Source organism: Maniola jurtina, chromosome 20 (assembly GCF_905333055.1).
Source record: "Maniola jurtina chromosome 20, ilManJurt1.1, whole genome shotgun sequence".
Taxonomy (NCBI): domain Eukaryota; kingdom Metazoa; phylum Arthropoda; class Insecta; order Lepidoptera; family Nymphalidae; genus Maniola; species Maniola jurtina.
Window position 1 is genome coordinate 4,380,601 of NC_060048.1, and position 26,311 is coordinate 4,406,911.

The window sequence follows — 26,311 nt, forward strand, 5'->3', positions numbered from 1 at the left end:
CCTACCTTCTTTTTCTAGAAGGACTTCATAAACTTAAGAATTACCTAACATATTTAATTCTTACAGAAGATACTGCACAACAAAATTCTGTTATTCAGTAGCAAAAAACGCTTTTACCGTGATGTGTAAAGAAACCTTAATCTGCCATAAACAAAAGTTAGTCTATGGAAAAAGGAGAACTTACCTATGTTGTATTTGCGTTGTCTACGTTTGTCAAAAAAGTTGTCACTGTCAAATGTCAATGGGTGGTGTCAACTGTCAAGTGTGAGAAATTTCGCAAAAAACCTGTCTATAAAATGCGAAGCATTACTAAAAAATATATAAAAGTTGTATATCCTAGAAACTAGTCTTTTATCTATTTATCAAAAACCAATACTATGAATGAAATGATTACATTAATGAATAAGAATAATGCTCCATCGACTGTTACGTGGTCGCTTGACATTCAAAGTGTATCTTCTTATTGGAATAATAGCGATAATTGTTTGCGGCTATTTGATTCCTCAATATAAGATATATCCAATAGCTCCGGTAACCACTTCGAGTTCAGCACCGTCTCATTCAACGAGGCATTTGTCCAAACTAGTGACTGTTGTGTTTCGACAGTTTGAGGATTTTGAGAATGATATCGCTGAAAGTGTGCAGTCGTTTGTGTCCGCATACCCAAATATACAGATCTTGGTGTTGTGCCAACGGAGGCAGTATCCTCCGTTCCAGTTTTCTGCTACAAATGAGACTTTACGTAATGTGAGGATCTTGTCACTTGAATTTCGATTAGATAAGTCTCCACGGGACCTGGACCCTCTGACGTATGTTTCCACCGAATATGTGTTATTCGTACCTGATTCGACGCGTGTTTCTCGTCGCGTATTCCAGCAGATGGCGATTGCTGCAACAACTTATCCAAGTCAAGCTATAACAGTTGGTATAGGCAACGCACGGTTAACATGTCAACAATTAAAATGGGCATATTCTGAATGGACTCTCAAGTACAGTAAAGATTCCTCGTTGAAACTTTGTGACGCTGTTCAGGGTCAACATGCTTTGCTGATCAAAACTACAGTACTTCACACATTACCCAAGCCATTTACTTTTCCCTTCCCTGAATCTTTATACTTACAGACTGCAGCAAAAGGTTTAAAGGTAAGTAATTAAATTCTGTATCTAGGTTTTGAATATAACTTGACACTTCTGACAATTTAATAGTCCATTGAAGGTAGATGCATGAGTCATTGAATATTACGAGTAACATTTTAACAGAAACCTTTTCTGGATGATGCTTTCCATATTGTAATTATCATTTCATTAACATTAATGGTCACACATAAAATCACAAACATTAGTACACCACACTACAAATACACACAATACTATGTGTATTGTATGTATAATGTACCTAAGTACTTAAATAGCACTAACATCTATACCTACTAACTGTATTCACAAATGATTAATGTTTTTACTTGTAACAAGATAAATGTGGCTTGTATTCCTTTATGGTTGTCATTTCCACTGATTGTTTTAAGGATCTTTCTCAATTTTCAAAGCATCTATTAAGTATTAAAAGTTATACATAAATTCAAATGCTCTGTAGTCCTAAAAGTGGATATAGACTATCTTTGGTCAAACAGAAACAGCAATACTCAGTCTGTTTATCCAAATAAAATTTGACAGAGTGCCGATAGAGCGATAACCCTTTAAAATAAAGGTTTTGTTCTTATGAGATCCTAAGGATAAAGGTTTACATATCATCATGTTTAGTGCACAAATGTTATCTAGGAACATGAGCTCCAGTAATTGAAAGCTTAAAATAGTCTGAGCAAATATTTTCAGGTACAGATATTAGAGAGTAAGTTTGCAGCAGGCAAGAATGTGCTGAAGACCCCAGCTTCGAAGCAGAAGGCCACTAAACAGACCAGAGATTATAGAGTGGCCTTGTATAAAGAGCTGGGTGTAAAGGCTGTTGTGAAAGAAGATGGTAGAGTGCAGTGGTTTGGTTGTAAGAGAGAATCTCAGGTATGACCCTACTTTATTAATTTTATTAAATCACTAGATGATGCCTGCAAAGTCTATGTGGATTTAGGTTTTTAAAAATCCTGTGAAAACTTTGATTTTCCGGGATAAGAAGAAGTCTATGTTTGCTCTGGGACGCAAGCTATCTCTTACCAGATTTTGTTAAAATGGGTTAAATCTATGGGCTGTGAAAGACAGACAGACAGACACACTTTTACGTTGATAATATCAGTACGTATGGATTAATGGTGTCCGTATTCTCGAAACAATTGCGATTTTTAGGACTGTGTACCTTAAAAAGAGAAACAGAACCCTTATAGGATAACTTTGTTGTCTGTCCGCCTGTGCGCCCAACTCGGTGGGTCGCTAGTCTTAAATAAATTAATCAATCATTGTAGTGTTGTATGTTTCTAGCGATGTTTTCCACCGGTCCAAAGAACCCCGTCGTATCTACTCGCGGGGCGCAACACCCCGCCGTGCTGTCGCCGCAACATTCGCCGCACGGCCGCTCATGTGTTGCGAGCTTTAACGCAAGCGGGTGCAAGATGTTGGCTGGAGACCACATCGTTGCTGGGAGCTGTTGCACAGTAAGTATAAAACACCACCAAAGATGGGTCTGTGGTCTGTACGATTTATAGGCGTGATGCAAGTGCCCTGTATTGATAATAATGTTCATTTCTTTGTAGAACCTTATCTAACTTGAATAGGTAATTTTCAATGTAAAACATTCTTAAGTAGACAGTAATGTGTCTTATGCAACTTGTTTTGTATTGGATATGTACACACTTTCACTTTTATAATTGTATCTAGATAATAGCGGACTACTACAATGCAATTAATGTAATTGTCAACAATTAGAAAACTTTTTTTTCAGTGGCGACCTTCTCCCTTGGGTGGAATACGCCGAGATAGGCATCCACTCGTCCGACCTCCCCCAGGTCTCGTGGCTACAACGCGGCGGCGCAGACAACGACGGCTTTGTATGGGAGCGAGCGACCAAGGGCCATTACTACAGAGTTGCCTATTCAGCCACTAACAGAGTATACGTGCTGATATTGCCGTTCGCAGCGCGGAACGGCACGATGTGGCCCGCGGACTGGGTGCTGGCGCATCAGCGGGAGTTTCCTGAACGACATTTGCACCCATTAGCTCAGGTGGGTATCATTTGGCAGTCTCTCTCTCTCTAGTTGTTCCTTCATTTCTGAAGATCGTGGTCCTGGAGTTAAAATTGCCTATTTAGCCATAAACAGTAAAGTGTAAACGGTAGTACCTACGCAATATACGGTAGTAGTGCAATATCATACACTGTTAGTGCAATATCATACACTGGAATACGCCAGAATCAGCGGGGCTGATTCTGGCGTATTCCAGTAACCAGTGGGTCCATCATTAGCAAATATTAGTTGTTAGTTAGTACGCGCAAAAAAAAACGCTAATCTGAAACTGCTATTAGGTATTTATTTTACTCAACTTCTTTTACAGATCCAGTTTGTTGGTCGTCAAGCGCCAGCACCCAACGACGCTCGCGCCTTCCTGGACCTCAAACTTGGTCCGGGCGCGGTGGAGAAATCCGAAAAACTCGGCCCTAAACTTCTATATCCATAGAATAAACCAAAGATCTAGCGTATGTACTGTGCAAAATTTGACTCGATAATCGTAATGCCCGGCTTATAAGAATAGGTACAATTCAGGAATACGATAAATTAATTTCAGCACTGGTCTGAAATGGATATCTGAGTTTTCTTCATTATTTCAGTCTTTTAACAAGAGTCTGGTGGGTGGCTAGACTAGTTACCACTCTACCAGCAAAGACATGCCGCCAAGAGGTTAAGCGTTCCATTAGAATTATGCCCTGTAGACATCGATAAGGGGCCTGGGTTATATTAAACTGTCACACTCCTTCTAAGTTAGCCTGTGAAGTTAGACCACCAAGTGAGATCGCAGCCAAGGGCACGTTAGTAGCCTAAAACATGGATAGCCTATTGGTTAAAACTTATGCCTTCTATTCGGGAGTTAGAGGTGCAATTCTGGGCATGCACCTCAAACGTTGGGTAGTGGCTACGGCCTACGGTTAACGGCCATTGACGCGTTTTTAAACGGCGTTTCCCGTTAAATGTAGCCAGGCCATTAGCGTTACACGCACAATGTTTCATTGATTTAGCCGTGCACAAAATAAAGACTTAGATTTCTTCAATTATTTGGCTCTCTATTATAATGTCCTATCTAGTTCAGTTGGTTGACGATCGTGTCAGCATTGCATTTCTAAACACCTAGTTAATATGTAATAGGGTAGTTATGGTTAATCTTATACAATTTTTCTTATGATAGAACACAAAGTATGTATTTTTAAGGAGACTCATTGTCCGTTTACCTATAATAGCCTCCCAGCCTGTTCCTCGCCGGAACGGTATTTCGCACGTTTAGACGCACAACGCCAAAAACGCAAAATGCCAAAATTTAAATTAAGGCGTTTTGCGATAACCGTAATGAATGATTACTTACGTAAAATTCCAAGCAAGGTTCACGCCAAAAACGCAAAATGCTAAAATTGAAATGTTTCGAAATAGTTTAAGCAAACTTGTTCAATTTTAAGATTATGTACCTGAAAATTTAAGCAAGTCATTATATTTTTAGTTTAGTTAAATTTATTTTTTACTATCATAGCGATTTGGCATTCTGCGTATGGTTTTTCGTCTTTTGGCATTTTGCCTTTCCGCTCGGTTCTGCTTCAGTCGTGACGTAACGCACCCTTAAGGTGCACACATATCAACTCGGAAAGGGATCGTCGCCGCGTAACTTGAGCCATCCAGTATTCTTTGTATGAAACTCCTTACTGCAACGCACACTAATCGGAACCGTAGCATCGCCTCGGGTCAAGCTCACGATCTGCGGTGCGGTGTATGGTCAACACTCAACTTGCAGTTCCCGCGCCTACGGCTCGTCCTCCACGCGCTTACGTCTCTTCGTCCAGGCATGCCAGTGTGCGGCCAACGAGCTGTTAAGCGCAGAGTGGCCTAGCCTTAGCCGAGTTGACGTACTGGAGCTGCTGATCTGCTTTTTGCATGCTTGACGCCTGGTTGACGGCGAGGCTAAAGGCGATACAGCGACGTTCCGTTTCCGAGTTGATATGTGTGCTGATCTTTAATGCTAATGAAAGTATAATATAGACTATCAATAATAATATTTAGGTATACTAATCTATACCAAAGTTTTCAATAAGTTAGGGGACCTAATTGTAAAGCAATTTTGAAGAAGGTGGCTTGTTTATGATTCAATTAATTAAATAAATATGGAAAATGTATTTTTGAAGATCTCGTTAGTAATTCTAGTCGATATTGTTACCTAAATACTGAATGTAAAATCCATTTTAAATGGAACTGTTTTGTTTTTAGAGTTTATCTGTATTTTGGGCAGAATATAATAAATTATTCTTATTAGAGTTTTGTCATTTACATCGTTGGTAGTGAGATATATCATATAAAATTTTATTTTAGTAGGTATTTAAATAAATAATACGCAATTGAATAATATGTAGATTCTATTCTAAACTTTCATATATGTAATTATTTATCGTAGGTATCTACTATCTACCTACCTACTTAATAAATAAGAAATTTTGAATTACCTAAGTAGATTGTTTGGAAGGAATTTCTTTTATTTAAGGAATTTCAAAGACTAAGTATTACACTGAATTATAAAATCAAATCAATTTGCTTGTTCTTTTGTGTATTTTTAAAGTAGATAAATAAATATGTTGCTTCATAATATTCTGCCTAAAATGAAAATATAGTTCGTTACAGTAAATGTATCGATGCCTTTACATAAAGTTATTATTAATATTGTAATGCTACAACAGCTATTTATTTTAAGGCTTTTACTAATAAATAAAACTCATTAAATTATCAAAACTTTGTTTTATTTTCAAATTATTATTGACTAAATAACTAATAATTAAGTTCCTATAAATAAACACTTAGTAAAAATATCATTTTTATACAATATTCCTATCAGCAAATATTTGAACACTTTGGAAACTGAACATTATGTCGCAGTTAAAAACTTTGCACTCGTACATACATAAATACCCCCAACGGATGATTCGATGACTCAGTGATCAATACTGAATGATAGCTGCGAGCTCATTTGACATATTTATTTTTAATCCATTGAAGGTTTTCTACGAAAAATAATTATTTTTATATCGCTCAGTGAAATAGCAATGTAGAACTTTAGACTTTCATTTAAGGCCGATTCACACCAAGCACGTACACGTGACACGTGCGTAGTGACGCGCGTAAACCCCTAACACATCGGGTTATGCATATGTCCACGCATTACGCAAGCGGTTTGCCATTTTTTATACAGTTCCATACATTACAACGCAATGGTACGCGCTACGTGTACGCTTACGCAGCCTGTGTGAATTATTAGTGTTGATCACTGAATCAGCGAATCTCTCTCAGCTCCACAGGTCACGCAAAGTGTTCAAATATGGCCTTGCTCACAGGCCTCAGGGTTGGCGCCGGATCATGATTCATTTAATCATCGTCGAACTTCTCATCCACAACACCAGTTTGGAACGGCGGGTCTCGAACTAGACTCAAAAGTTTATCCAGCTTCATAACCTGTAAAAAATCAGTCATTTGTATATTTTTAGTTCATTTACTTGCTTGTGCCCGCGACTTTCAAACCCGTATTTCGTTGAGGACTTTCAAACCCCTATTTTACTCCCCTAAGGGTTGAATTTTCAAAAATCCTTTCGTGACGGAAGTTACGTCATTTAATATCTATCTGCACTGCATGGCAAACAGCCCGATCCGTGCAGTAATTTGTGCTGTGCGTTGAAAGATCAGTCAGTCAGTCACCTTATCCTTTTAAGTATATATTATTTTAAATTAGATTACTAGGTAGCTATAGTAGCCGCCCCGGCTTCGCTCTGTTTTGATATGCTCAGTGAAAGGCGATTGGCGTGGAAAGTGGCGGCCTTAGGGGGTGGGGGCAACCGCCCGGGGTCACGCTCTTGCAGGGGCCTAACATCCTCACACTGCACCCCAAGTAGAAAAATGCAATGAGTATTTGAATCTAACACCTTACGCCGCGCATTGCAACATCCACAACGCGCGAGTGTTAATATGTAATGGCATTATATAGGTACCTATCTACATTTGAAAACTTTTTTTAAACTATTGCATGTCTTATTAAGCATCATGAATTTGTAAAACTTCCAATTCATATAAATTCCACAACGGATAAGGGCCACGCAAAGATCTACCACTCAGAGCCTTGCAATGGCTAAGGCCGCCTCTGGGCGTAACTTCAACATTCGCGAAATAACTGAGAGCGGAATACCTAATTAAATAACATTAGTTTAGCCCTATCGATAGTTGGTATCTAAGTACTCCAAACAAAAACTAAAAAGTAATCCAAACACCATTTTATTATTACTTCAAAATAATTAGAATCTTTTTTCTTTTAGTAATTTATAATCTGTTTATACTTAATATTATCTACATTTTGATGTCACAACATCTATATAAACAAAAACAAAATTTAAGTACCTACCTGTAAAGTCCTTTGATCCACCACTTGGGCCTTTTTAGGTGGTCTGCACATGACTCTCAAGTTAGGCGATAATTTTACTACGTGACATGTGCCTCTGTAAAAAACAATAATTTTTAGCCCAAAATGTAGAGAACATGAATAAAAACTAAATAAAAAGGAAAAAAGATTTTACAGATTGCCCCCAGAGAGATTTGAACTCTCGACCCCTGGTTTACAAGACCAGTGCTCTAACCCCTGAGCTATGGAGGCGACGATTGGGTTTCTCAAATACCCGTATTTATTCGTTTCTACACATTTAAGCCTAAATGAATTGAACGATCTTCGCTCTATCATTATTTTTTTGGTTCCGTACCCGACCAGTGCCAGTGGGGCCCTAATACCATCCATCCGTTTGTCAGTTAACGGCCTGTATCTCATGAACCGCTAGCTAGAGAGTTAAAAGTTTTCACAGTGTGTATTTCTATTGCCGCTATAACGACAAAAATAATAAAAAAATCCAAACGGCTGCTATGCAAATTGAAAAAAAAAAAAATACTTAGTGTTAGTACTTATATCGTACTTTATACCATGTTACGGAATCCTTCGTGTGGGAGTCCGACTCGAAGATACTTGACCGGTTTTGTATTCAAACATTTTTATACATTTATTCTAAGTTATTGAATGAATATATATAGGTACCTTCAATTTGTTAAATTCATGACCTTGTTCATTCTTTATCTAAGTAACCTACTTAGATACGTGTAGGTACCTACTGGCTTTATTTAGGTACATAATGATAAACAAATCATGGAAAATATAAGCTTACTTGGTGTCACCGCAAACAACGACGGGCAGTTTCGGATTGAAGTCGATTCGTGTCAACTTTTTCGATTTCTTGGACACAACAGCCTGCACGCATATCGGTCGATATTTGTTCACGTTCAAGTCGTAGACATACACCTGTGGCAATAAAAACAAATTAGTTTTACAATACAATACTTACTTAGTACAAGGGGCCGAAATGATTTTTTGCTCCTCGAGGGCGTTATCACATAATGAGCCGTTGTTTTGAATAAATATAATTAGTATTCAATTATTTTGAACAAATAGAAATATAAGTTTTTCGAATAGGTAGATACTAATATGATGAAAAATCTAAGATTTAGTATACTTACTTAGGTACCTACTCTACTCTCTGAAAAACATTCTGCTGTCCAATTTCTATAAAGCGGTTAGGTACAAAAACCTTGTGTACCCATTTGTAGATCTTTTTGGCTAGGCATCTAGATAAGAATTATTTGCTAGGAATGGCTTTAGCTATCTACTTATTATTGTTCTTATTTCTTTTCATTCCCTGTTAAGTCGTTGATTTATTTATCCTGATAAAGGTGCACCGACAGCATGATTTATCAAAGAGAATTGTTAAATGAATAGAGCTATCGAAACGGCATTGCTTGTTGAGCTGAAACACGGCCAATAGGTCTGGTATAGGTAATTGCTTTCAAAAGCCCTTTGACGTAGAAAATAGATATTCGGGGAAGATAGGTAGGTAGGTACCTACAACTATACTATATCTTATCTACGTGAATTTACATAACACAGGTCGTATCACAATTATTTTGAAACGATCCCAAATAAATCTTAATATGCGACGTCCTACTCGCCATTAAACGAGTAATACAGATAAGTCAGATTGGTCTTAATGGATAAAATCCAAAGCAAATCCAAGCGCGACCAAGGAGCGAATAGTGAAAACCAAACACGATTCACGAAGGATGCGCTCTGATACTAAAGGTGCCCGCGCACTCGAACTGAACTGCAGCTGAACTGCGCGTCGCGTTAGCGCCCCGCACGATATTCTCTCCAGCCGCGTCGCGCGGCAGTGACGTACGCGCGTCGCGTCGCGGCTATCGTGCGGGGCGCTGAAGCGACGCGCAGTTCAGCTGCAGTTCAGTTCAAGTGCGTGGGCACCTTTACTGAAACCGTTTCAGTAAGAATACTTACCAACTTCAACACCTATAGTTGGTACCTACATAAAGCTGAGTTTAAGTACCTAGTTATCAAAAATTTTCCACTTTACTTCACTCTGTCTATTTGTGCAGGCCTTTAGATTACCTACCTTTCCATCGGCTGTGCAAGCGGCGAAAACGGTACTGGAGTAGGGTGCCCATTTCACGTCACCAACCGGCGAACCCAGTTCGAACATGAATAGCGGTTCACTAGAGAAAACAATGGATAATGTGTAGAAAGTCTCGTATTAAAGCTGACTTAAAGATAATAAGGGACCTCATAGATTACAAAAATAATTAAAAAACCAAATACAAAAAAGGGGAGTTTATGATGAAAGGCTCATAGCTTTAGTTTTAAGTATACGTAATTAAAATTATCACCATTACAATCCAACAATTGACAGTCAAAATGTTCAATGTCACCTATTTTGAATAAATTTTATTTGACTTTGAAAAGTAGATGGGAAAGCGAATTTTCTGTCCACCTTGAACTTTACTTCTGTGAATTTCCCGAGAACTTTTATCGTACCTACCGTCATTCATACTGTCATGTCACTTTAATTTAACATTAAAAAATATTTATTATCAATTAATAAAAAAGTAAAGCTTACTCGCGGCCGTCCTCCCAGATCTTGACACGCCAATCGCCAGAGCAAGACGCGTAAATACTGTTATTGTAGTGGTTGTAATGGATCCTATACACTGGCATGTGGTGGCCTTGGACGGATCGCACATAGTTGCGATTGTACTTCAGCGAGCAAGTGTGGATCATCCCATCTTCAGTCCCAACCATGAAGATGTCCGCCTTCTCTGGGTGGAAGCAGATGCAGCTACCGCAACCTTTGACAAAAAGCTAATTGAATACCTAAGCTAGTGATTGGAAAAGCGAGATGAGAAACGATCTGGGACCCCATCGGGGTCAGAAGCAAGAACCATCAGCAATGTGAATTACGTTGTAGAGAGGAGAAATACATAATGTTACTACCTATTTGCGAAAAACCAAAAAGCGTGACGTCAAGGCTGGAAAGCTACAAGAACCTTTGCGCTTTCTTACAGTAGATCGGGTATTTAGAAATAGAAATAGCAAGATTTTTTAAAATCAAATAAACTTTTACAAGTACCTACTTACTTTCGAATCATCAATTGCTTATACCTATGAATAATTTGAATAGGTACCTATATTCATCATCTAAATAAAATTACGCCTTACTCCTCTTGTATGCTTAATAGAGTCCACAAGATAGAAATAACTGTAGTTTATTGCAGCCTTCCAATGGTGAGACTAGGCAACTACTTAATAAAAGAAGAATTAAAAACAATCATATATATCAGTTCAGTTAATATTATTACGCTTTAAAAGAAGCAGCCTTTTTTTTCTGAAAATCTTTTAAGGAGGTATTTGTCAAAAAATAAAAGATAACCGTAGCGCGTGGGAAAATACAGCTAGCACCATCTATCGTGAGCAAACTTCAACATACTGTTAACCGTGAGCAACGTGCCATCCGGTCCAGGTATAGGTGGTACGCTTGAATGTAGAGTGATGATAGTAGTGGCCTGCAACTCTCCTGGCATCACCGCCCACTGAACCACGCGACCATCTCCAGAAATGGAGAAGAATGATGCTTCACCGTCGATCATGCGAGCACCCCATTTAATCTAGAACATTATAGATGTCAATTGTCAACCTCGCACTACGAAGTTTCGAGAAGAGGAAAATAACTTTCTGCGTCCGGTAACCGGTCCGGTTCTTAAAATAAGTCGCTTGTCGATTACCAAACTATTTAAATCTAGACAAATTGTTTTGGGTTTGTTTATTGGTCTCTAAATCACATTTGTTTATATGTATGTGTTGTATACAAGTGTTTGGTCTTGAAATAATAGTAAGTATACTAACAGATGATAATATACTTAGTTTACTCACTTCCCAAACAATATTGCTGTGTTTATCTCTCACAGAGTCTGACTTGTACTGGTGTGAAGATTCCAAAGTCAGTTGTGCATTATAAACGCATACATTGCCATCATAGCGACCTAAAAAATACAAAAACTCAAATAATTCTCCGCCTGTTCACAATTTATCTTTATTATAGTGGGAAGAAAACCTTACCAATGCAAATAAGATATGGAGTTTCTTTATAAACGTCCAGGCAAATGATGGGTGACTCTGTTATTACAGAATATTCTGGAAACGCTGGATTCTTGATGCTGTAGAGGCAGAGACATCCTTCTTTTTGTTGCTGAGTAAAATCCACTGAAAAATCAAATATGCATCATCTACTGTTTGGTGTGATTACAGCCAAGCAGAAGCCTGTATTATAGGTATAAGTTGTTAAAACCCCAATGATAATTCTATGCCAAGGTTAAATGATTGTATGTATGAACCACTGGCTATTAAGTAGGGATGCTAACTTTACTAATAGGCTTAATAAGCAGCCCAATAGGAGTGACCAAAATAGCTTAACCAGTCGCGTATTTGTGACAGTGGCAACTGTCAAAGCACACAGTAACAAAACCGATAGATGTTGGGATCCCAAGCTGCTTATCAACAATGCACGGGAAAGGGCAAAACTTTGTAGACGGCCGAACTCGAACGAGTCGCTGGAAACCGCTGGATATGAGTCAACGGTCATGGCACAAGACCATGTCCCCCGTGGCGATCTTGCAAGTGAATAGCTAGCAGTTGACCACGTCTATCAAGTGTTAAAAGAAGAAGATTTACTTACAAGAGCCATAAGCGACGGCAAATAAATCCTGGTAATGTGGATTCCATTGTACATCACACACAGCATGGCTGCGCATGGGTTCAAACTGGAACTTCCATAGAGGCAGCAATGAGCCCATGCCCTCACGGAACTCATCAGATGGGTCGTCCCAATATCTATAATCTTGAGCTGGTGGAAAACATTTGGTTAGAAATTCTTGCTTACTTATTAAACTGGTCATCCTTTCACGCTGAGCGTTGGTACTGATAGTTCATTATGCATTACTATGAAGCATTTCTGAATCTGACTGGTAAGTGTTAACGAGCGATAGCACTGAGCTGTGTGCGATCATACGCACTTTATGCATTGCTAAAGCCTATAAAGCGTTTCCCAATAACGCTAACAGAACGTTATGCGTTATGCGTTGGATCGTCAGCGCCGGCGATTAACGTGAAATACTTAGTAACTAGTTAGAAGAAGATTCTGGAAAATGAAAATCACATAGTGGAAACGCATCTTACCAATTTCATCATAAATGTTTTGGTTGACCAATCTTTCGAGGATTGTCCAAGCTTCGCGGATGCGTTGAGCAAGCTGTTCGTCGTGTATTTGTTGAGCGGATTTGACATGCTTAGCAGTCTTCTTACGTAACTGGAAAAAATGAATCTATGTAGCGAACTACAGACATCGGCTCGGCTTAGCTGTTTTCACGATGAGACTTGCGAGTTATGTACTGGAGTAATAAGTAATGATATAGAGTAGTGAGAAGTGGCTGGAGGAAGAAGGCTTAGGACTGGGTTTAGGAACACTCATTGGTAAAGACCTATGAAATGATGAAATGTAGATTTTTATTTACTTACTCTTTTAGGTTTTTCTTCTTCTTTCTCACGCTGTTTTCTAGCATAGTCTTCTTGATAGAAATCAAATATAATGCACTGGAGACACGTAGCTCCAAAGTTAGCTCGCGGAGGAGGAACTGTTTGAGTGTCCACAGACTAAAAACAAAAACTCAATGGATTTAAAGACGCGTGGGGCCTGGAGCCTAAAATCTATATGGCTATCCGTTAAGGATATATTATTTATATAGTACCTACGCTATGATCCACACTCACCCTTTTAGGATAATTGTAGGTCAACGCAGCCCTTTCGCAGAAGTTGAACTGATTAGCGAGCTTCTTAACTCGGGGTTTTATCTCTATAACTTCTTCATCGTGAGTTTCTTGTCCTTCCGCTATAGAAACAAAATATGATCACTTGAGAAATCTGATAGGAATACTGTTCATTCTACTTCAATAAAAATATGCCCATTATTATGTAACACTATTTCAAGACCATCGTGAGCTGGCAATCACACACAGGTTTGTTTTTACCTCGGCATTCCTGAGAATTGCCTACACCTATTGAGTTTCGGTATTTATTTTGTGGTTTCGCTTAGACGAGGTATAACAAATACTTACCTAATAATAATAAAATTAATAGTAATTGAATTTCGACCACCAGTCAATCTCAGCAGTGAGCAGAGACTAGATACTTCGCAGGAAATTATAGTACACAAGTATATGCACAAAGATGCACTCTCTATTCCCTCACTCTTATAGCCCGAAGGAATGACAATGCGACATGGCTGGAGGGAGACAGATTAAGCGCAGAACCGACGACACTAGGTGCTCTCTTTGATACAGGATATAGACACAGCCAACTTTCGAACTCCAATCTGCTACCGAGAATCTCTATACAGAAAAACGATTGGCCCGATCCAGGACTCGTCTCTGAGACCTTTTAGTCCGTAGTCGAATAAAGTAACCACTGAACTAACGAGGTAGTTATTAGAGTCCACAATTATATAGGTATTTGCATAGTTGTCACTAACAAGTACAAGCAAATAAGTACCTACTCTATAACTATCTTTCATAAGTACATGCTAAAAATACTTGTATCTTATAAAATATTCGATTGGTGGCTTTATTTCCTAAATTCTATCATATTGTCATTACTATGATTATAATTTATTTATTTATTTATTTATTTATTTATTATTATAAGGTACGCCCACAGCATGTTCACAAAACACTTAAAAATACAATAGTATAGTCTTATTCAGTTAATTATATTATTGTCACATAATACTTAAAAAAACCTTAGTGTTATTATCGTATGCAGTTACAAAAAAATTGTGTGTTTAGTGTTTTATTATATTGTTATCTGTTTACCATCTTCGGGAGCCTGTTCCTCTGCGCCTTCGTCTGCAACGGCTTCTGTTTGCTCGTCAGCCGCTGCATCATCGGCTGTTGCTTCCTCTTTGCCTTCACCACCTTCTTTGGGTTTCTCTTCATCAGCTGCGTCCTCTTTTAAATATAATTTAATGTTTTCATTAACAATTTTTTTTTCAATGAGAAATTAGGTGTTAGACGAAGATATTGCACCAGCAGATCTAGTATCAAATATTATGATTATAGCAAAAAGTTGAATTCGTGGCAATAACACTGAATTTGAGCCCATAGGATAAAAGTGACCGCTAATTATAATAATAATTAATTACAAGTTAGAAGATATCGTATTTAGTAGTAGTTATCCTAAAATATTTACTTTAATATATACCTTCCTTAGTTTCCTCTGTAGGTGGAGCTTCGGCTTCAGGCTCTTCCTCTTCTTCTAGTTCAGCTGCTGACTTTTTAACTTTGACCCGCTTGGGGCCAGCGTCATCGAATCCAACCTTACCTATTGTATAGATATAATATAGAACCTCTATTAAGTAAATATAGATGAGATAATAGAAACTGCAACTATAGTGTATTTAGGATGAACAACAATATTTACACAAAATTGGTAGAACCAATCACTGGTTAACTCATTTTTAAGTATATCAACTATAATTGTATTAGAAAGAAAAATATGAGTCGTTGATTCAAATATTATAACGAATTCTTAGCAACATTTAGGAAGTAGGTACAAAGATTTTGTTTTTAAGTTTCTGATGGGGTTGCCCATTTCTTAATTCAGTCGCTTATTTATTTAAATCAGTCATTGGAGAAGACACTTCAAAATATCTATTAAAGAAAACCAAATGCTAAAAGACTCAAGTCTATTTTAATGGTGTAATTAGAACGCCAGCGAAAACTTATCGCTACCTAAACACAACCCAATAAGTACCAAAAACCATTTGCCTTATTCTTGTAGTTTTAGCGGCATTGACTCCGAGGCACCTATTTACGCAACGTTCGTTGACTTCTAATATCAGTCAGGTGTTTTTGCAATACATGGCAAACTTTAAAAAAAATATTTCACGTTATTAACTTTTCAGTAATCATCAGTACTATATATCACCTGTCTTCGTTTTAGCTAGCGTTCTAATAGCACCCTGTATAAAGTTACCATAGCCAGCAGCTATTTGGGCCTTTGCTTCATCGGAGTCCTTCCGTATAGCAGTTCCTTGATAAATGTACAGAGGATACGCTTTACCAAAACTAGGTTTTGGTTTCACGACGAATTTGTTAAGTCCGTAGTGATAGGCAACTTCGTCGGCTACCCACTGGGGGTTGATGGTTGTTAGGATGCGCACCACTTCCTCATCGAGCTCCTAAAAAAATTGACACTATTAATTTTTTTTTTAGACTCGCGCTTGGCTGCAATCAGACCTGCTAGTAAGTGATGATGCAGCCTAAGATGGAGCATAAAATTGATATAATTAAATTGAGTTCGATTACCTACGTTTGCGAGCTACTTACCGCTTCAGGAACCTCTTCTTGATCTTCTGGGACTAAGAGTGTTCTTGGTTTTAACCAATCCAATGCCTCATCTTCAGCGAGATTTCCGCGAGACTTACTAGATGTCTCCTTCTGCTAGGTGACAAACACAATTTATTTATTAACAATGATCGCTGTGTACCCTACATTTACTAGATGGCTATTCCAAACAAGATTTTTCAGTGCAAGTTGTCGCCTTTGCCTTGATGGCCAGTGCCATTTTGGTTTTACAGCCTTGAGGAACCGCAATTAAGGGTGAGGTTGCAAGATTATGGGAGGATGCGTAGCGTAACCCAAGGATAGAATTAATTAATTTATTTATTTTATTTTTATTTTTTGTACCAGAAAGTTGTAACAATATAAATAAAAGGAAAGAAAAAGTGGACAGGACTTTACTTCAGATGCATAAAGTTTGTGTTTACCCTACTGTCAAGAGAGTCAAGAGTGAATAGGCATTTTCTAGGCAAGCGCGGTCCATCTTAGGCTGGATCATCCCAAACGCTAAATAATCTATAAATTAAAAAAAAAACTTTATTGGGTTTCAAGAAGCGGTAATTGCCGCATTGCCCTTCTTTTTGGGAGTCCAGGGTTCGATCCTGAGACCGCTAAGTTTTCATAATTACGCGCGTTTTAAAGCATTTAACTATAACTTGAATTACTTATCGGTGAAAGAAAACATTGTTAGGAAATCTGCATGCCTGCTTTCTATGGTGTGTGAGAGTCTGTCAATCTGCACATGGCGAGCTTGGTGGACTATAAGTACTTAGGTTAAACCCTTCTCATTCTGAGTGTAGACCCGTTCTCAGTATTGAGCTAGCAATAGGTATAAATGAGGATGATTGCTCGGTTTCACACACATTCCTCGCTATGCATCCTCCCGTATCCTACACCGAAAGCATGATAAAGTATGCGCACATCACAACGTAGGAATGTCTTTGCTATAAGGACAGCCGCTGGAGCCTCTTCATCCTTTTTCAAAGCACGTTTTATCATAGCCTTCAACATTTTAAAATTATCAAATCCCTTTTGAAATTTCAAAGACACAAGTTCACAAGACCATGCCAAATAAGGGACTACTTGGTATCCTAACCTGTTTATTGCCAATAACTCTATTTGCATATTGTTTTATGTTTTGGTCTTTATTGGGCATGATCATGTCACAGGGCTATTAAATATTAAGGACATTTTAAGTTAAGCGAAGCAAGCGTAAACAAATGATTAACATTCCGTTGGCGTGCGTTAAAAGCGCTTTCAGTTTAAGTATACCTACATTTTTAATCTGTTACCGAGTTAAAAGCACGCAAAACGCAATAGCGGTATTTTGGGAGTACTTACATCGTCCTCGTAATCTGACGAACCGTTAGAAGACATACTTTTTTTAATAAAGATTTTTTTAAATTAAACTATCTTCTTAAAAACTTATTCTTTTTTGAGGTGCAACATTAATGAATTTATTCAACTGCAGTGCCTTTTCGCTAAAGCATTTCTAGGTACAAACTAAGGTGTAAACTGCATTGCATTGATTTAAAATCGCATTAGTGCAGATACAGATAGGGACAACAAAAAACCATGAAGTCTTGTATTTTAGTATTTCTAGACTCCGCCGTTAACCCTCCCTTTGATAGCTTATCTTTCACTTGTACTTTTATCAAATCACTTTTTTCAGACTGTAGGTACCTATACAATTTTTGTTTTTGAAAATCGCCACATTTTGTTATAATAATTATTATGTTTCTCATGACGCAATAAGTAAAAGTTTAAGATCTATGTAAATAGATATGGGAAGCTATAGTAATTATGTAAGTATTATTATAGATGATACTAGGAGGTAGACAGAACTTTATAGAAATTTACTCTAAGTCCTGCAGTTTTCGTAGCTTTTTGTTTTTGCTAGCGGTACTAAGTTTGTAAATTACTCCGCCCTGCGGGGCGTGTCACCAAATTCTAATTAGTCCCCGTGTCTGGCGTTAGCTAGCACAAGACAGCACGGCCCCGCTCCATGGTACTGTCAGGGTTGCTACTCCAGTAAGTTTTAACATAATCCGTCTACAGCGTGATATACCAAAATTAAATATCACAAGTGTAACTTAAAAATTTATAACACCCCCGACAAGTGAAGGTTACAGTAACTAGAAAAGAGCTGATAACATTCAAACGGCTGAACCGATTTTCTTGGATTACAGCTAAGAACACTCTCGATCAAGCCACCTTTCAAACAAAAAAAAACTAAATTAAAATCGGTTCATTAGTTTAGGAGCTACGATGCCACAGATAGATACACAGATACACATGTCAAACTTATAACACCCCTCTTTTTGGGTCGGGGGTTAAAAATCAAAATCATTAATTTATTCAAAGCTAGCTGACGCCCGCAGCTTCGTCGGCGTGGATTTAGGTTTTTCAAATTCCCGGTGGAACTCTTTAGTTTTCCAGGATAAAAAGTAGCCTATGTGCTAATTGAGGATATTATCTATCTCCATTCCGAATTTCAGCCATATCCATCCAGTGGTTTTTGCGTGAAGGAGTAACAAACATATACACACACACACACATACACACAACCTTTTATATGATAGGTACCTACTATTGCAGACCTTTTGTTTGTCCGTTTTTTAGATTTGAAAGATGATATAGTGATGATAATTAATTACGTAAACTTAAAACTAAAAGTTACGAGGGTTCCAAACGCGCCCAAGTCTACCTACCTACTTACAGTACAGCTCGATCTCAAGCTAGGTAACCTTCAGTAGACAAGCATCAAAAGATGCCAAATGGACGGCCTAAGGTATTATAACAAATTCTGATCTGTCAAATCTGAAGTACAGCATAATATAGATAGGCATAGGAATGTGTGGAGCTTTTGTGTACTTTTTAATGACAGGAGGCAGGACAGGGAAGCCTGAATTAAAGGCAAGTAAGTTATAGTAGATTATGAGAATTTTAAGTTAGAAGTGTGAACTAATAATTTGTGGACGCAAAACTTTGAGACTACAGTGGTAGCCCTATAGCTTGTAGCATTAACAGCTTTTATGCTAATTTTAAGCTTTTACCGCTCTAGATTTAGGCTTATTCGAATTTGCAATTAGTCTTTTTGTGGCGTTTGATAAAATCGCGTCTTGAATAAAAAAAACAATTTTTTAAATTCAAATAAGTAATGAGGTAAAAATTGAATATTGTGTTTGTCATTTTTAGTGAATTTAGTTTTATTTAAGAATAATTAAATATTACAAATAATGATTTATTTTTATATTAACTAGTGAAAATTCAAGATGAAACATTTCTATCGAATAGAGGCCGATGACAACGATAATCGCCTAATTGTATTATTAGGTAAACACGAATAAATGTAACTTTAAAAGAAATGAAATGATCGCCGTCGCTCCGAGAGGACATCATGTATAGGTAGGTACATCCATGAAGTGCAAGAATATGGTAAGATTTTCAGTAGGTACCTACTATATAAATATTGAGTTGGATTAATAATAATAATAGACTATTAAATCCTATGAAAATTCCAAGATTATAGTAAAGTAAGTACCTACATATTTACAATTTAAAACATAACGTCAGCAAGCAATATCTCTAAATTCGAATTAAAAATTTGACATTCTTTCACCTCCCTATATATTTTTCGCATAATAATTGTAGACGTTATCTTATTATTAATATTTACCTTTACAGTATTCAAAAGGAAGATATTAGTAGCTTTACGCAAAAACAGACCATCTTCCTTATTCTCACCGGAGTTCAGCATTTTCAAAATTATTGCACTTGTGTTTGATTTTTCAACTTAAAAAATATAACGTCGCAACTGTTTATGTTTAGCAAATCAAAATAAAGTCAGAGACAATGTGACTCTGCTGAAGGAACTAGAAAGAATCAAAAAGGTTACGAAAGAAACAAATGGATCCAATACGTCGAGCTTTCGAGATCTTTTTATTCATCCATTTTATGACCTTCAAATGACAAGCGCAAAATTTATGTGCGATAAAATGTTACGATTGGCGTTCCTTTGGTTCCTTCGTTATACTTGCGTGTCCGATGTTAAAATACCAGAGAATCTTCAATGCCAAATCATGCCAATTATATTGTTTTGATAATCATTATCTTGATTGTAAACATCAGATAATGTCTTCCGTGTTCAATTTTCTACTTTAAAAGCTTTCGTTGACAATTTGCGTTTCATGTTTGGGAAATACCTCATTTTGACTCTACCTCTATAGCAAAGCAACGTTTAAAATGTTTTCGCTTAGTCCTATGAGTTTTCGGGCATAATTTATAATTCTATCTTATTCTTCATTTTGATCAAAAGACCTTCTAATAAATTACGTGGGATTTTAGTTTATTAGATCAAACTTTTAGTATAAGCTTTATACTTACATAGTACTTATTAAATGTTTTTCTAGACTTTGTTATTGTTAGCAGTTCAAAAAAGCTATTTGATTGAAATTTATATTCACAATTGAATCTTAGATCGTTCAGTTATATTTTTTTCCATAAAACTATGAATGTTACGAGGTAACTGTAATAATAGATTTTCCGACATTGCCGATTTATTACATTGCATTTGTATGGCTGCGTGTTTTAACATAGGTACATTGAAATGCTTTTGGTGTCACTATTAATATCCAGATAAGCACTATCGGGATAGTTCACACAGTTTTAAGTGCCATTTACATAACAGTAATTATCATGTTACATGTATTGTCTGTTAATTTTATTATTTACACAACGGTGATTGATTAATTATTTTTCCTTTGTCTTCTAAAAAGTTAAAGGTGTTTGTATTTAATTAGCATGACAAAATCCATAGCCTTGATGGTGTGCTTGGCTTCAAAGAAATGGTTGATTTGTGTTTTAAAGCCGCTTACACAAAAACACACTCAAATCACAGGATCACAAGTGCATTAAGGGCCATGGGATTTTCAAAACAAACACGAGTGCTTAACTTGATGGTGCTAAGAATCCAACTCAGCTTGTTGGCTTTATCATATCTTATTAGGAAACTGTTATTGAAGGCATTATTATTTAGGTAAGTAATTTTGAAAACACTAATATCATAATAAGTTTACCTGATTGATGGATTCAAATTTTCGTACGGAACAAATTCCTTAGCTAAATGATCTGATGCCAATGAAAATGTAAGTTATGATGGAATTAATCTAATACAAAAATTCGTTAACAGATATGATTGTGCCAAAAGCCGGACCAAGGACATGGACAGTGGACACACAAACAAAATTGCTGTAATCGCATTTACAGTAGATATTAACACCACTAACGCGTTTTTACTCACTCTCAGACGTTTTATCAGCAATCCTAGCGATTTCTCCGTAGATTTGCTGCGCCAGAGTAAAGGTAATTGTACCGGCTTACCAGACCCTTGGGGTATAGGTATCTGAACCAGGCATATCAAAGTTATTATTCAAATCATATCAATTTAAAGGTATGCATTTATAACAACTGCATAAGCTTTAATGGGGATTGGTTAAAATTTATTGAGCTTATGTTGAATTGTTTTAGTGTTCGTAGTATAACTGAATAAATGTATGTATTATCTTTTTTTATTTTAGGGTTAAAATAGGAAAAAACTTTTTGAATCAAATTTTTTGTTTAGTTTTAGATTTCCATGTTCTGTTGCGTTTAAGGATTTCATCTATTATGTACTGGCATATTAAGTAGGTGCACTAACTTTAGCTGATATTTCTACTGTATTACAGTTTGTTACGTGTTTAGTGAAGCTCTGGAGAAGATTAGCAACGTGTGTTTAGTCGATAATGTTGCGTAACAAAAAAAATGTAAATCTACTAGTAAAAATGTAATAAATGAAAGATTTTACGTAGTAAATATGTGTAAATACTGCAAGTTAAAAACTAATACTTTTGAAGAAATGTGTAAGTTACTTTCAGTGGTTAGGTACTTTGTGTTTTAGAGTTTCTATGTAGATGTAGATGTTAAAGTAAAGAAAATTCTTCTTACCTTTTTCGGGGCCATACTAATCTAAGCTTTCATTGTACTTGCCTCTGACTTCTTTAAAATATTTATTAAAAAGTTTAGCTGTTTTTGCATTGACGAAAATGTCTATCGGATTTGAAAATTTGTTTGATTGTCGATGCGCGCGCAGCTTCGTTGCCATAACAACCCGGGTAAGAGCTCCCCATTCCTTTTTCCTGTTGATTGCCAGTGGTTTTGCGAAGGTTTCATATGGCGTGTGTGAGCTCTCCTACCGGCTAATTTTGGTGTTAATTGAAGTAGAATACACTGGAATATACATTATTTCGGTATGTATGTGTTTGATAACACTTTGTCGACTTTTTTTAACGATATATTATATCGTGAATATAATAATTATATAAAGCTTTTCGTAAATTAAAGTATCTGTTCTATTATTAGACATTAGGTAAGGTCATGCAGTAATGTTGCACTATATTATTGTTATACCAGCTTATTTCATACTTAAGTTGATGATTAGTACTTAGTTAATCTATGATAGTTAATTGTCAGTTGTTATTATGGCTTGTATGTATTTGCTTTGGACAAGCTAATCCTGGAACTATACTTATATGAGCTGTTGATAAAATTACGCAGTACTAGGGTAGTAATCAAACAACGTCTCCTCTGAATAGCTAATGAAACGTAACACAATTTTTTTAGTAACAATTCTTTTAATTTCAATATTAGAATAAGAGTAAAATCAATTCCTATTGTTTCAAAAAATTTGGTCTGGCCTTATATACTTAATTGTTAAATAGTTTACATCATTTAGACGAATGAAACGAACGCGCGGGACCGCTTGAGCCCACTAAACATTCCCCTTCACAAGAAGGATTGCCATATATAGTTATTGGTATAAATAAAACAACAAAATTGAATAAACCTTGTACATTTGCTCTTTTCAGCCAAAGTTGATAACAAGGATCCAAGCTGGCGGGTGATGAAGAAAACCGGCGCGGGATCCTGCGTCGACCTTTGCAGGAGCCTGCTGAAGACAGCGGCATCGATAGCGATGAGGAGGCGCAGCTTTTGAGGGCGCAAGTGGACTTTGAAGTCCTGCAAGTTAGTATTTTCATTATTTACGAGAGTTGACCTAAAGGGTTCAAGCTGGCGGGTGATGAAGAAAACCGGCGCGGGATCCTGCGTCGACCTTTGCAGGAGCCTGCTGAAGACAGCGGCATCGATAGCGATGAGGAGGCGCAGCTTTTGAGGGCGCAAGTGGACTTTGAAGTCCTGCAAGTTAGTATTTTCATTATTTACGAGAGTTGACCTAAAGGGTTCAAGCTGGCGGGTGATGAAGAAAACCGGCGCGGGATCCTGCGTCGACCTTTGCAGGAGCCTGCTGAGGACAGCGGCATCAATAGCGATGAGGAGGCGCAGCTTTTGAGGGCGCAAGTGGACTTTGAAGTCCTGCAAGTTAGTATTTTCATTATTTACCAGAGGATCCAAATTAGCGGGCAATGGAGATAATGACAGTATAATGAGTAATAATTGGAGTTGATATAAAGAACTTAAGATGGCGAACAACGGGGAAAATTTATATGGGATTTATGTTCGGCCGTGAAAAGGTAGCAGAAAGACAGACAGACAGATACACAGACAGACAGACACACTTTCGCATTTATAATATTAGTATGGGCATGGATTTATTGAAGAGGTTTTAAATATTATGGTGCTTAGCTAAAGATTGGTTCGCTTTTTACAGTTGAATGAGACTGGGAGTAGTGATGAGGAGCTGGTTTTGAGATCGCCGAGACCGAAGTGGGCTAAAAGGCGATACGAAGATCAAGTGGTATGAAAGCTTTTTAAATATTGTAGTTTATCTAACAGTATTGAAGTTTCTCACATGGTTTAGCAATTTTATCTCTATAAGTATATGTATCTTTTTGCTATTGTAAAATAAAATCCACCTATCATTGGCCCTGCCCAAATTTAGACCTCGAAATGACCTCCACAACTCCTGCCAAAGATTATGTCAACAATATTATGCTCATGCTTATTTCACACACAAATAAGAATAACGTCGAAGTTATGAATGAAGCTAGCATCAGCTTAATTTTTTCCAATACTCTTGTATTTATAGCTGAACGAGTCCGGCAGCAGTGATGGAGAGCTGATATTAAGGTCGCCAAAGCCAAAGTGGTCGAAGAGGAAATACAACGATCCAATGGTAATTAGTAATAGTTTACTTTAAATATTAGCAGTGGTAAACTATATTGTAATTGTCCGAGGAGCCCCATGCTGATTGACTGACGAGGCTCTGGCGATATAACCAGTTCAAACTAGCTATACTTGACTAAATGGCACAAACAGGTTTAGGGCGACTCCACGCCTGGTCAGTGTCGGTATTATGGGCGTATTCTCCCATGAGTTGCGACAGCATGCAATGGCTTCTAGTCCCCGATAGACCGCCTTTGAAAACCTCTATTAGGAACTGCTCCTGAGATCTGAGCAAACGAGAATAATTCTCAGAATAGTTAGTACACTGCCATTGCCATACACGTACCAATAAAGTGAATCTAGATTACTAGATTCACTTTATTGGTACGTCTATTAAGACGCATTTTTTTTAGTTCGAATTAATTGTAAAAGGCAACTCAAGACTTTCTCATTGAAAGCTTTTTAATTATTTCAGGAAAACATGGAGGAAGGACAGCTTGATCGAGAGCTTTTAATACCAATGGTGGTATGGCAGCGGCCACGGCTAGACGACAGTGACACTATGATGCCAGGGAGCCCCGATCGCTCTTCCCCACCGTTATATGAAGTGGAGCTCACAGCCTCTGACGAGGACGACGATGGCTCTGTATTGGAACTGGTCATACCACTGCAGTCCTCCAGATACAATAGGGTCAATAACTCGACGCCTACAACGGCCTATATAGTTGCTAGTCTCTTTTGCAGCATGTTCTGCTGTTTCCGTGATTAAGTTTTACGAATATTGGTCACAGCACACATTAACTGGGAAAGGGGACGCCACCGTATCGCCTCACCGTCAACCAGGCATCAACACTCAACATAGTAAGCGCATCAGCAGTTCCGATACGTCGACTCGGCTATAGCTAGGCGACTGACGCGATCACACAGGCAAGCGTGGACTAAGAGCCATATGGAGAGACGAAGAGCCGTAAGCGTGGGTACTGAAAGTTGAAAGACCGCGTTTCGTGAGCTTGCCCCAACTCCTAAGGCGAGGCGATTAAGTTACGATTCCGATTAGTGTGCGTTGCAGTAAGGAGTTTCATACAAAGAATAATGGACGCCTCGAGATGATACGGCGACGCTATCTTTTCGAGTTGATATGAGTGCTGTGACTTTATAACTAAACGTTTACGTAACCCCGGAAAAATATTAATGTTATGGTCTAAAGCAGAAATTTCTCTACTCCTACTTTTGGACGATCGGGGACTTATAATATATGATTAACTAAAACTTATTTCTGAAGAAGACGAAAACCCTGTCTTTTGTATTGTACGCGTAATATACCTAATATTATTATGTTGTCTTTTTAAATCATGGTGGTGAATGTTGGTTGTTAATAATTTACTCGTAAGTCGAGTTTATAAAAATATGTATAAGTAAAATGTTAAGTGAAAGTTGCGAGTTTCTCGAAATATCTCGTATTTTTATGACGTTAATTTACTATAATATATAACTAAAATATATTCGTGTTAAGTATTAGTATTTTAGTTGAAAATAATATGGCATGTCTCGAAAACCTCTGAAACGTTGATCGCTGTTTGAAAAATCAACTTTCTGTAACTTTTAGGTACTTATTAATAATAATATGTACCTACTTCATTATCAGTAACTTGTGCAATTACTTATTCATTTATTTTTACCTAATCTCGTTATAAACATAAGGATAAAAACTGGTAGATATAAGAAGAAAATTGTGAGCACTTTAACAATAACGAATGCGTACTTTTTTCATTAGAAAAACATTAGATAATACATACTTACCTACATGCTCAGTGCTTAAAGATTTGCTTTAAAAATTATAATATGAATGAAAAGCCTAATCATGGTCTATCTAACAAAAATACACCTATTTTATTAAAAGTGTTATTTTTAAAAATTAAAAATGTTTATGTAAGAAAAGACTGATTCCAGCCAAAATCAATAACATTAATTATTTTATTATTTGCATATTCCTACTTATTACTTATTGCCCTTTTTATCTACTTACTATGATTTTTATACCTTGTAATTTGTAAAAGATAATATTGTCCTTTATCAATTAAAGTGTAATAAAAAGATTTTTTTTGTTTTATTTTACCGGACAGTCAGGAATCCATGTACGTTTCCACTA

General features: G+C 37.1%; 3 protein-coding genes and 1 non-coding gene across 5 annotated transcripts; 2 read left to right on the forward strand and 2 right to left on the reverse strand.

Moving 5' to 3' along the window:
* Nucleotides 1-245: 245 nt before the first annotated feature.
* Nucleotides 246-3,664, forward strand: LOC123875593 (fukutin-related protein). The gene is made up of 5 exons (XM_045921518.1): nt 246-1,143; nt 1,834-2,016; nt 2,428-2,600; nt 2,888-3,167; nt 3,496-3,664. Exons 1-5 carry the CDS (start codon nt 412-414, stop codon nt 3,616-3,618), a joined length of 1,491 nt encoding a protein of 496 aa, XP_045777474.1. The 5' UTR covers nt 246-411; the 3' UTR covers nt 3,619-3,664.
* Nucleotides 3,665-6,222: 2,558 nt separating this feature from the next.
* On the reverse strand, nt 6,223-22,287 carry LOC123875587 (dynein intermediate chain 2, ciliary). 2 transcript variants are annotated; one of them, XM_045921512.1, is made up of 17 exons: nt 21,988-22,287; nt 15,991-16,101; nt 15,638-15,842; nt 14,864-14,983; nt 14,476-14,610; nt 13,378-13,496; nt 13,126-13,260; nt 12,787-12,916; nt 12,287-12,454; nt 11,671-11,814; nt 11,485-11,594; nt 11,042-11,219; nt 10,175-10,403; nt 9,674-9,773; nt 8,381-8,514; nt 7,576-7,669; nt 6,223-6,638 (listed from the first exon to the last, which is right to left on the reverse strand). In XM_045921512.1, the coding sequence occupies exons 1-17, from the start codon at nt 22,000-22,002 to the stop codon at nt 6,552-6,554; spliced, it is 2,214 nt and encodes a 737-aa protein (XP_045777468.1). In that variant the 5' UTR covers nt 22,003-22,287; the 3' UTR covers nt 6,223-6,551. The 2 variants fall into 2 exon arrangements, with proteins under 2 accessions (XP_045777468.1, XP_045777467.1); XM_045921511.1 differs by having other exon boundaries at nt 15,991-16,104.
* Trnat-ugu lies at nt 7,752-7,824 on the reverse strand. Its single transcript has one exon. It is a non-coding gene; the product is annotated as a tRNA-Thr (tRNA).
* On the forward strand, nt 22,121-25,318 carry LOC123875838. Its single transcript, XM_045921885.1, has 5 exons — nt 22,121-22,154; nt 22,925-23,064; nt 23,708-23,794; nt 24,086-24,172; nt 24,638-25,318. The coding sequence occupies exons 1-5, from the start codon at nt 22,121-22,123 to the stop codon at nt 24,929-24,931; spliced, it is 642 nt and encodes a 213-aa protein (XP_045777841.1). The 3' UTR covers nt 24,932-25,318.
* The last annotated feature ends 993 nt before the right edge of the window (nt 25,319-26,311 follow it).

Bases quoted from the DNA above. Each gene is read 5' to 3' on its own strand.
- LOC123875587 (XM_045921511.1), bottom strand. The intron at 13,261-13,377 runs GTGAGTGTGGAT...TTTTGTTTTTAG, and splicing joins CCTACAATTATCCTAAAAGG to TCTGTGGACACTCAAACAGT. The intron at 8,515-9,673 runs GTAGGTAATCTA...TTATTGCCACAG, and splicing joins CTTGCACAGCCGATGGAAAG to GTGTATGTCTACGACTTGAA.
- LOC123875838 (XM_045921885.1), top strand. From the start codon at position 22,121: ATGCGCGCGCAGCTTCGTTGCCATAACAACCCGG. The intron at 23,065-23,707 runs GTTAGTATTTTC...CGCTTTTTACAG, and splicing joins TGGACTTTGAAGTCCTGCAA to TTGAATGAGACTGGGAGTAG. The intron at 23,795-24,085 runs GTATGAAAGCTT...TTGTATTTATAG, and splicing joins GGCGATACGAAGATCAAGTG to CTGAACGAGTCCGGCAGCAG.
- LOC123875593 (XM_045921518.1), top strand. From the start codon at position 412: ATGCTCCATCGACTGTTACGTGGTCGCTTGACATTCAAAGTGTATCTT. The intron at 1,144-1,833 runs GTAAGTAATTAA...AAATATTTTCAG, and splicing joins CTGCAGCAAAAGGTTTAAAG to GTACAGATATTAGAGAGTAA. The intron at 2,017-2,427 runs GTATGACCCTAC...GTATGTTTCTAG, and splicing joins GTTGTAAGAGAGAATCTCAG to CGATGTTTTCCACCGGTCCA.